This window comes from Zerene cesonia, chromosome 2 (assembly GCF_012273895.1).
Source record: "Zerene cesonia ecotype Mississippi chromosome 2, Zerene_cesonia_1.1, whole genome shotgun sequence".
Classification (NCBI taxonomy): Eukaryota; Metazoa; Arthropoda; class Insecta; order Lepidoptera; family Pieridae; genus Zerene; species Zerene cesonia.
This window is the reverse complement of record NC_052103.1, coordinates 4985200-4996299: the sequence shown is the minus strand read 5'-3', so window position 1 is coordinate 4996299 and position 11100 is coordinate 4985200. Positions and strand designations below refer to the sequence as shown.

General features: G+C 32.0%; 2 protein-coding genes across 2 annotated transcripts in view; one reads left to right on the top strand and one right to left on the bottom strand.

The window, feature by feature from the left end:
- Positions 1-583, bottom strand: part of LOC119834482 (SH2B adapter protein 1) — a 7482-nt gene extending 6899 nt beyond the window's left edge. Inside the window, 1 exon segment of the mRNA XM_038358856.1 lies at positions 2-583. Coding sequence (XP_038214784.1) covers positions 2-394 — 393 coding nt within the window. The 5' untranslated portion in view covers positions 395-583.
- A 7309-nt stretch (positions 584-7892) lies between these two features.
- LOC119834207 (T-box transcription factor TBX1-like) overlaps positions 7893-11100 on the top strand; it is a 26523-nt gene continuing 23315 nt past the window's right edge. Inside the window, exon 1 of the mRNA XM_038358542.1 lies at positions 7893-8049. Within this exon, the coding sequence (XP_038214470.1) occupies positions 7998-8049 (52 nt within the window). The 5' untranslated portion in view covers positions 7893-7997. The remainder of the gene's footprint in view (positions 8050-11100) is intronic.

Sequence of the window (11100 nt, the reverse complement as noted above, 5' to 3'; positions counted from 1 at the left end):
ATAACTCCACTTCATCAGAATGTTGTTTTTGAAAAAGACCCTTACCACGCCGTAAGCCTTTAAATGATAACCTTCTGAAGAAAGGTTTGTGATGAGTTTTAGGCGATTCTGTATCTTCTGAATAGTCGCTCTCATCGTGGCCTGTATGCGTTCCATTCGGTAATTTATGCTGTGCTTTCAACTTTCCGAATTCATAATCGAAATGCTCTGAGAAACATTCTACGAATTTCTTCAGCAATTCCTTTTGCGATGTGTAAGGTCTTGCAGTACCTTCGCTGGTACTGGTCTGGATATACTGCACGCAAGCCTTGGCAAAGTCCTGAGCGGCAGTTTTAGCCTGACGCTCGCAGAACTCGACCCATCCGTCGGAGTCGCCGTCGGACGGGCCGGCCATGGCAAGCAATTTCTTTATTAGCTCCACTTGGAAAACTATCACTTTGCACTTATAAACATAACAATTGTCAATAAATTGTTTTGAAAATAACACTTTACAGTGATTTTATGACAAATTTGCAATCAAAATAAGATTCATGATGCTCACAAGAATCTCGCGAAAACAATTTTAGTTGCCATGCTTGAAAAACAAAACTTGTTTTGAAAAAGACAATCTAAGTAGTATGATGTTATAAATAAAATTATATCGTCTTTTTTTTCCTCACTAAATCATAATGATAATGCGTTGCCTATACTGTTTTATTTCTTGAAAAAAAATGTTCAATATCCTAGCTATAAATTTTGGGCTTATAACGCCATCTAGTATATTTTTAGACAAAATAATTTTGAAGCTAATGCAAGCATACACACTATGATTAAAGAGGGCATTGTTATTTTTATAACTTTATCATTCTTCTTACTAAGACTCTACTTCTTCTTACTAGGAACTTCATTGCATATAATAATAACTAGCTTTGACCGCTTCGCTGTCGTTCGGGTTGTAAATCTAAACTTTTCTCGAATCCATTTGACACAAAAAAAATAATTAAAATCGGTCAGTCGTTCAGAAGAGTTCAGTGATGAACACAAGTACCTATAGATGAAATTTTTATTCAAAGTTGTACCAATTAATGAAAATGACACAATTTCAACAACAAACAGGCAACGAAAACATAGGAAAAATAGAATACTTTCTATTTGAGTAGCTTCGTACTTAATTTCCGATTAGCATAAGGTTACTGTATAAATTTATTATTAATAATTTATTATTAATCAAAATGACGAAATTTGAATAAGGTATATTTATTGAGTGATCTCTAGAATAAAAATTCTTTGAAGTTTAAATAGTGCTGTAACAGTTTTGTAAGGCACAGATAAAATAAATGTTATTTTATTAGTGTATTCGTTACACAAATGGCCAATAAAATAGTTTATTCCAAAAATACGGTAGACCACTCAAATGCGTCATCAGAGGCCGCGGATCGTAAAGCGATCGTATGTCAAACCAATAATCTTATTTTGGCGCGCATCAGACGCACCGATGATGGAAATATGGGAGACATGTTGGTAACGCATGCGCGGCCGTTCACCTGAATCTCGACGATAGTTTTATGACATTATATTTTTGCAATGATAAAAATAATTGAGATACCTACCTTGTGCAAAAGAGCAGCGTTGTTGATGTGTCTTTAGCTTTTAACTGCATACTTATAACTATTTAAAAAGCATAAAAATCTTATCAAAAAGTTTTTTTTTTTTATATTTATACTATTTAATGCTCATTTGTATTTCTTTGTTCCACAGAACTAAGATATGAGATTTTTTTTTAATAATAGAAACGTATTTTTAAATGCTTTCTGCATTGTAATTCTTTCTTTAAATATTATGTTTTTTTTTACTGAACTGTTGATAATAATTTTTTATTGCAAAAAGTCAATGGGCAAATAACTTTAAAATTTTAATACATAACATGGACTGCAATTTGACGATAATTATGTATATCATTTGTAGAAGTGATGAATAAATGTAAGATTTATTTATTTTATTTATTTATTTATGTATTCTTTATAGTACATATTACCGAAAAGTAAATTGACATTGTAAAAAAAAAGACCATGCCGGCACATATGCACTATAAGGCGGCTTTATTGCTCAAGAGCAATCTCTTCCAGGCAACCTTTTGAGATGTGGGTACCTAGAGGATGGACATTTTAGGTGTGATGATTTAAGTTTTAAGACAAATTATTAAGAGTACTCCGCAGCAAAGATCCCATACAAGTTAAAAAATTCCAATAAATGACTGAAGGCATCTTAAATATTTTGCTCAATGTGGCACCCTGTGACATTCTAAGTCAATAGGAGTATATTCAAATGAGTAATTATATTTCACTCGATATTCTTCATACGAAGGGACTATGCCTTATATTATGCTACAGTTACTTTGATGAATGACGATGTAGATATCCAAGACAATCCAACAATAGTAGTATAGACCTGTAATTGTTTTGTGTGATAGGTACACAAAGGATTTTAATTTAAATACATGATAACTTGTACTTTTAATATGTTCGTGTGTGAACAAAATAAAGAAGCAAAACTTGAAGAAGTTCACTCTCAGCATAAATTGTACGTATCAAATCCATTTTATTGCTAGTGGACTCTTGTTATAAGGCCAATCTTTAATAAGATTGGGTACTTTTTTTAAATAATTGAAGTAAAACACAACAGTAATAAATAATGAAAAAGGAATAGAAAAGAGTAGGTATACGACAATATTGCAAATGATTAGGATATAAATATTGATATTAATAACCTAAATAATAATCTGTTAATGTATATTACCGTCATAAGCGCAAACTTAAATTGTTTTTTATTGTAGAAAATCCGTATCCGTAAGTGTTAGAAGTCTTTGGTTATAAGTTTCCATCAAGAGTTACAGTTTACACAGATTAAGGAAACGAGTGCTATTATCTTAACTCATTGTTTAATATTCATTAATTTTATTTATTCACTAATAGCAAAAATAAACGACTATTAAAAATATATACTAAGTAGGTATAGTATATGTCTGCGTGGTTTCGAATGACCAAAACGTTATTGTGTGACAACTGAAACCTTTTATGCTTATATTAACTTCATCTCTGTTTATACGAAAATGACTTCTTTAGACTTGATTTTACCCATGGTACAGACTTAATTCAAATTATCTACAATTATCAAGGAGATTATCTTTATAAGGAGCAGAACTATATCAATTTTCTTTATGTATACCTACTCTAAATAAGAGTGAAGACAATTTAGTTGAATCTATCATAGAAGCGTGGTTTATATTGATTATTTTTGTTGAGCGACCACACAAAGGCTGCTTTTTTCCACTGCGACATAAAAATATAGAGTAATATCGTAAAGTTTACGACTTCCATTCTGACAAAACGCTACTGTTACGTTACGTGTTTATAGTGGAAAGTTGCAGTCTCCACACTTTTAGTATTCAGAAATTAACGTTAATAAATTTCTTACCATTTTTTGTTTGCATCGGGATAGCTTTAATAACAACATTGTACTTGAACTCATGGAGAAGAATTATATATAATTACGTATAAGTGAGTATGGGTTGAGTGATAGGTCCTAAAATGCAATCAATGTATGAAAATTTGCGTCAAAAAGTATCAATGGGTGATGTACCTTTATTCGCGGTGAAACCGGCCGGCTTAGTTCTTTGTTACATAATTTTACATAGTTATTCTAGGTACTTAGTATTTTCTACAAAATTTTCTTTGCTTTTATTTTGCAATAAGTATATTTGTGCATCACCATGTTCTTGAAAATCAGTCTGAATTTATCATAGCTCCTCGAAAGCTATTAAAAACTTTTGTTTCTATGTCCAAATAGATGCAAGTAGTGTGGCGAGTATCCGAACTTTTTTCTATAGTGCATCCGGCGGTCCCGAGTGCGCGATGACAGACAAATGCGCGGCAGGAAGATGGCGTCGTTAGCGCTGTCGTCGCTTCCACTATAAACGTAAATAAAGTGCGCCAAGAGTTTTCTCCGTTCGGAAATGCAGTAGGAGCAATAAACTTTTAGAAAAATATTTATCGGCCCATACTGTTTCTTAGTTTACTCTAATAGTTAAGTTTTATTCATTAATTGTATGAAGAGTTCTTGAGGTGACGAAAAATTTAAATAAGCGGCTCACTATTCAATCAATATTCGGTAATGTCTTCATTTGTCTACATCTTTCTCAGACTGGACAATTTAAGACATTATTAGGGAAGTACATGATATTTCAATATTTGATTATTATCAGTATTTTTTTTTTCTTACAAATTTAATCTTCAACTACTTATTAACAAATAGATCCGATCATGACCTCTGCAACTAGATTCAAAGATTCTATCTTTTGATATAGTATATTCTATTCGTAATTGGCCAGTAGATATCTATTATAAATAAATTAATTACTTTAAGTGTAATTATAGTATAATTAAAATTCAAAATTAAAAAAAAAATAGGTAAAAGCCTCGTTAGTATTTTAAAACTAAACTTTACTTCCCACATACCAATAAACCTTGTTTTTATTTCATTGCAGCATCCCAGACATATGGGCGGTTCGGAGGTGGCGCCGCCCAATCTATTTTTAACTCGTTCTTGTAGCTAAATTTGCAATGGGTGTGAAAGAGACAACACAATCACGCCTACTTTGTCAAATTTCAAATTTGTAGTGAATTGGCCTTATATTAGATATTTTAAATTAATGCTTGTTTTCATTGGTAACAAATTTATAACACTTAAGCCTGCGTGTATACAATTTATAACGTTTAGATAATATAACAAATTTATCTGTTTTATTATTAACGATACGGGCAGAATAATAAAAATAAGGTATCTAGATGAGTGAGTGATATAATGTTTTCTATTTTTCGCAATTTAAATATCATGTAGGTAATTTAATTAAATATTATCAGTTATATTTCTACAAAAAGTATTTTATTCAAATACGTTCCAATAATATATAAGAAATGTTGGAATAACATGTGAGAATTGGCAAAGGAGCCGATGGGCCGCTTGATGTTAAGCGACCAGTATCGCTCAAGGAAATGGATGTATAGACCTAGGTACAAATCATAGATGACCTAGAACACCTAACTGAATTACTACGAATTCACTTAATCATCATGATAATTATTAAAGGTAGGTACCATTCAAGAGTCGCTTTTATTTTTTATTTTTCCTTCATTAGTTGGAAATAAATTCAAGTCATTAGTAAAAATAAAAATTTAAAAGCAAAAAAAGACCGTCCGTATTCCTCTTTAACAAATGTACCTAGATATTTAAGTCAAATTATTATTTATAGCGATCTATTGATTATTTCCTGTAAAAAATCTGATGATATTCGTTAATTATACCTAAAGTTATTGCAGAGACACAGGATTCCTAGAAGTCTCAAGTTAAAGAGAAGTTAAAGAGAATGAGTGCAGAGTAAAATGTTCAGAGTTTATGTTATCTGTGGTTTTAATATTAAAAAAAACTAATGCCGGTTTTATCGTAGGTCGGCTGGAGCGTTGGCTCTATACGCTAGATCGTGAGGGGCGCCAAAATGCATAACGCAAGAGAAAACAGCACATACCAAGTTATTAGATGTATTATGCTCATTCATCTTATTGATAAATAGTAAAAACTTAATGAAATTGAAATCACCGATTACTAGAAATTAATGTTAAAAAGTATGGTAAATATTATTATGAATGCCTCGATCATGGGGCATCATTAGAACTTTCGATTTATTCTAAATGCAAGTTACGGCTGGCTTTGGTAACGTACACCTTATATTTTCTGGCTTTCTGTGTATTTTTAATTCTACTTATCCGTACTCTATAGGATAGATCTCAAATAAGGTGACATATGCCTACAAAAATACCGTAGTAAACGATAAATTACTAGTAGCGTTTATTGTTAAGTACCTTCTGGCACTTGTTTGGTTAGTTAGATCTACGAAAAACTATGGCCAGTTGAAACCAGTAATGTTTACAAGTGTGAGACCGTAAATAAAGTTCGTTGTAACACTACTGAGTGCTGACGGACGGTAGAACAGGTAAATTGTGGATACGATTTATTTATGGGGCCTGCTGCGGTTATACCTGGTTCGCAAGCGTTGGTGAGTAATAGTTTTGGGTGTTACGGAATCTATGTATATATTTGTATATGTTACAGTAAAAAACTATTACAGGTCACAACCAATTGACTGAAAACATCAACCGAAAGTGGTTTAACTGATTGTTTGACTGCAAAAATCACACAAAAGTTATTTAGCGATCGCCGATGACTACAGCTGGATATACTTTTGCTCATTATCGGTCAAAGCTAACTGTCAAATTCAGACAAAAATGGTTTCGACCTTATACCCTTACTTCAAGTTTTGCGGAGATTTCGGTACATTAAAAGTGGGCGGAGAAAGAACAAGTTAAAACACAGCTTTAGGTGCAGAACTGGGTTTGAAGAGAAGACGAGAGAGTGAGAAGCGGCACCGAGCGTGTGATTGACTGTGAGTACCGCACGAACCGAGCGAGCGAAGCGTGCCAGTCGCGATAGCAGCTGACGAAATTGCTGTTAACCAAATTTGTTTTAAGATAAGGGTATCGGTCAAAACTATTTATGCCGGATTCTTGAAGTGGTTTTGACCGGTTGTAAGTTTTTTCTGTTACACACTATTCTATAGTTTATAGAATAAATTTATACGCAGAGGATCGTCTTCTGAGACGTATTTTATAACATTCTATCGACGCATCGCAGTATATTTATCTAATATGTTATGTTTCATAACGATTCGTGCTGTGAAACGCATTAGATATAGGTACTAGGTAAAAAAAGTACGTACAACAGTTTAACAGGTGAGAGTCGTAAAAATGATAAGGTTCAATTGGGTTAATAATATAATGAATAAATCGCATTTAAAATCCGTTAAAAAGTTTTTAATTTCTAAGTGTATAATACTCGCGTAAAATCAAACACAAGAAAATACTAAGGTTCAATTGTATACTGTATCATATATGTGTATGTTATAAGATAGTTATTAATTTACTTCGTTTCTATTTCATGTAATAATAATATTAGTCAGCTGAGACGATTTATTTAATACCACAGATAACATAATACTATTACTAGTATTTATAATATTTTCTTATATAAATCCTTGAAATGAGTAAATGTTGTATATATACTATATTTCGATGATGATTGATAGACTCAGCTAGTATTTATTTTTAGGATAGATAATATATATACAAATGTCAAATAATACCGAGGAAATCTTGGTAATAATTTAAATATGAGAAACTCTTATGTTTCAAATAATGTGTGTGGAAGTTGATCAAGCTTCGGCACGAAATGGGCCAGTCGTACCGGGGAAGGTACTATACCCCCACAGATTCGGTGATTGGAGCCGGAGGCCTATATCCTATTCCTCTCTTACCAGTCTGTTCATCTATTCCCGATGTCAACCCTCTTCTTATCCTTCACCCCTTAAAAGCAGGTAACATTTGCAGTGGCTTACCTCGGCAACTGTTCATGTTCTTATTTTTTGGGATTTTTTTTTTAATATTCTTCTACAATCTCAATTAAATTTGTTTTTTGCCTTTTTGGAATTGAGTCAACTCAACGTCTAGGTATAGATATAGAGATACATATATCCATAAAAATACCATCGTATTTAAATATTATTAGAACTATGTCAGCGTGTATTTTAGAAAAAAAAAATAAAAACAAAATATAACTGGCCATAAATAACAAAACAAATACTGAATCTTTTTGAAAGCGTCCAATATGAAACAAATGAAACATACTTGCTAACAAAGCTTAAGCACGATAAATTAAAAAGCACCGCGCAATACATAACAAGATTACCTAAACCCGATATGGGCGTTGGGCGGGCGCGAGGCGGTGTGCCGCTAACACCGGCCGACGACAGAAGCGGTCGCCTCGCGCCACGGTATGCGCGCGCGCAACCAAGATTAACAGAAAACTGATTTATAGTGTCCCGTTGAAAAAATAATCGGCCAAGTGATGTGATGGAGGGCCAGGAGTGGAGAGACGAGTGGCATCAACCTCGCCAGCTGGACGGTCAGAATTTATTTGGCTTTACTTAGATTGTAGATGTGCAGACGTTTTTATTGTGCTTTCACGCTGATAGAACTACTTGGAGTTGAGTAGATCTTCAGGCCAATTTGTTTATTGTTAGGAGAATTTTGCATGACGCGGAAATTTTAATATCCCACTGTTTTTCGTTCTACGATCTTATTTTTAATTAACATTTTTGTGCAAAAGCTTTCAAGCTTATGGCACTTTTTCGAGTTCAAAAGGGTTGTCGAAGTTGTATCTGGGGACTAGGATATTGTTTGTATGACGCTGAAATATCATTTATTTTTAACTACCCGTGATAACAATTTAAATTTGAGTAAGATCTCTGTGGTATGTTGGAGAAGAATTAGGAACAAACCGGAATATTTGAAAATGAATTATAATGTTGTATATATATCGTTTTACAATTGAACCCATCTTATTCACAATTAATTTGATTAATTTCATCTTGAAGCATTTTAAGGAAACCTAATGTATATACATAATATAAGCTACATTGCGTTGATATATATCCCATTATTTTTTTAACATACAAATTTTCCTTACCAACCAAAGAATGAGCTTTATGAATCGTGTCACACAGTTCCTTTCTCCAATTTTTCAATAAATTGTGTACATTATTACCGTACAGAATACCACTACTCCATACAATAGAATTGTAATTAAAAACAACATATCTAATAGGAAATTTAAAAAAAGTGTTTTTAAATAATGTTATACATTTCAATAGAAAAATAAAAAAGAAGAAGATAAGTTTAAGGATTCATGGTTATGTAATTGTGTTTGATGTTTTTTTTAATATTATTTCCTTTGTGTTTTATATTTAATATAACAAAGAATTAGAGTTTCACGTATTATTTTATGTTTCTCAATAATAATGATTTTCTTTTTAATTATAAATCGTGGTCTTCGTATACTCTTGAGGTTGTAGAATTTATCACATACGTTCTACAAGGAATAGTAAAATTTTAATACAAATAGCTTTCATAGTTTCACGCTTATTTAAATACCAATGTTTAATGTTATTGTTATTTTAGAAATTAATAAATTTGTGTTAAATTATCTATATCAAGAATAACAATTATGATAAATGAACATTTAAAATTTTAAATAACAATAACAAATACCGAGAGTAAAGAGACCATTAAAAACGTTAGATGTCTAAACATTCAATTATAATAAAATTGTTATTATTACTATAACAGGTAGGTATATAATTGCATATACAGTATTCAACAATTTTTTTTTTTGTACAGCTGTTGGAAAACATTTTTAAATCGCTCAAAGAAGATAATACATAGGTAGTTCTTATGATCAGTTTAAGTATATTTTTTATTAAATATAAAATTAGTCGCTCGTCTCGGCATTGTCCTAAAATAAAAACAAACTAAAATATAGGTTACAGCACTGTTGAGTTTTTTTCTGAATAATGAAACTTCTACAGTTTAAAGAATTTTTCAACTTTGTTCAGTAGTTTCAGATCCTATTCAATGCAAACATATAGGAAACCAATTAAACAATTTTATCTCCCTTATTTCTGTAGAGTTAAAATAATAATATATACAGTACCTATTCTTAAACACTTAAAAACCTACATGTTCCTTGCAAATAGAGAGTAAAATACATGAGTAGGCATTTGGACCGATTAAAAAGTAAAATTACTTTCATAGATTCACTGCTCAGTTATGTATTAAATTTAATTTGCTCTTTGTTGATTCCATTCTTAATGTGAAATATATTTCTTTATTTGTGTTAATTGAGAAAAAAATTCATTAGATGCATAGTATTGGATGCTTACATTTACTGTGACTCATTGTGAAAGATGCCTGTGAATCACAAGTCTTTATTCAGGGCACTAATTCTAAATTTATAGACTCCAATGGCGAGGGAGGTTCGCGAGGCTTACGTATGTTTCAGTGTTTGTAAGGATTTTTCCAACGTATGAATATAACGTATGAATGATTCTATTTTTAAATTCAGGAAATTGAGTTAATTTATAGTTATTATTTTTAATCACTGGGTGCCTTAATGAATTCTGTGGAAAACAATGCGAATAATTATTGAAAAAAAATACGAGTAGGTATAATTATGTAGATACAATTGTAATTTCTTAAAACTAACGTTATATTGTTCAATTTATTGGTTTCAAATTTGAGTATTACCAAATGCTGTTATGAACCTCTACGCCATTTGCAAACCGTCATAAACGCTGCAGCGTAAATGTATTCAAATTAATCAGTTATTTTAAGACCCCGTTTAAAAGTCAAATACAAAGTACACGAAAAGATCGATCATCTAATTCCGATCATATTTCTTTGCTTGAGTAAACCGCGCGCTTGCATATCGTTCGTTCGTTCATTCATCCATCTGTCAGCGGGAGCGCGCGCGAGTCTTCCTTCGACGATTGACACTTGGCGCTGTCGAACGGTACATAATCTGAGACGACCTTTTGTCATGTTTAATACATGTCATTATGGTTTTTATACGCCTTTGATATAACCAAGCCAAGTTCGGAAGGCTGGCGCTAGGGGTAATATACAACAGTCACTTCTAATTGTAAATTAAAATAATGGGATCAAGGTTATCATATGATTAAAATTTATATTAGTGAAGGTACGAAATACATACACTTAAATTTTGGATTTTTATTGAAAATTGAGATGGTCGTTGCTATCTGTTGTCTCTAATAAATAAGCTGATAGAAGATTATCTAATTTAAAGCTTAATATCAAAAAGTGTCTACTTAAATCGTTGAAATGTAGTATTCACATGTATTTAACGAAAAGTACTACAATTATTTTGTTTGAGATGATACACGTGTTCTAGTTCCGGCAAGGACATTGTTGCGTCGCGTTTTCAGTGTATTCTACATTAGAAATTAGTAGCGCATAAGCTGTTCCGGCGATCGGCTAATTACAACAAAAAATACCGCCCACCCTGCCCGCTCATTAATTAACTTTGACATGTTATGCGTATAACAAACACGCTCCCACGTCGGTCGTCACGATATTTTGTCGTAGAAGTGAATTATGT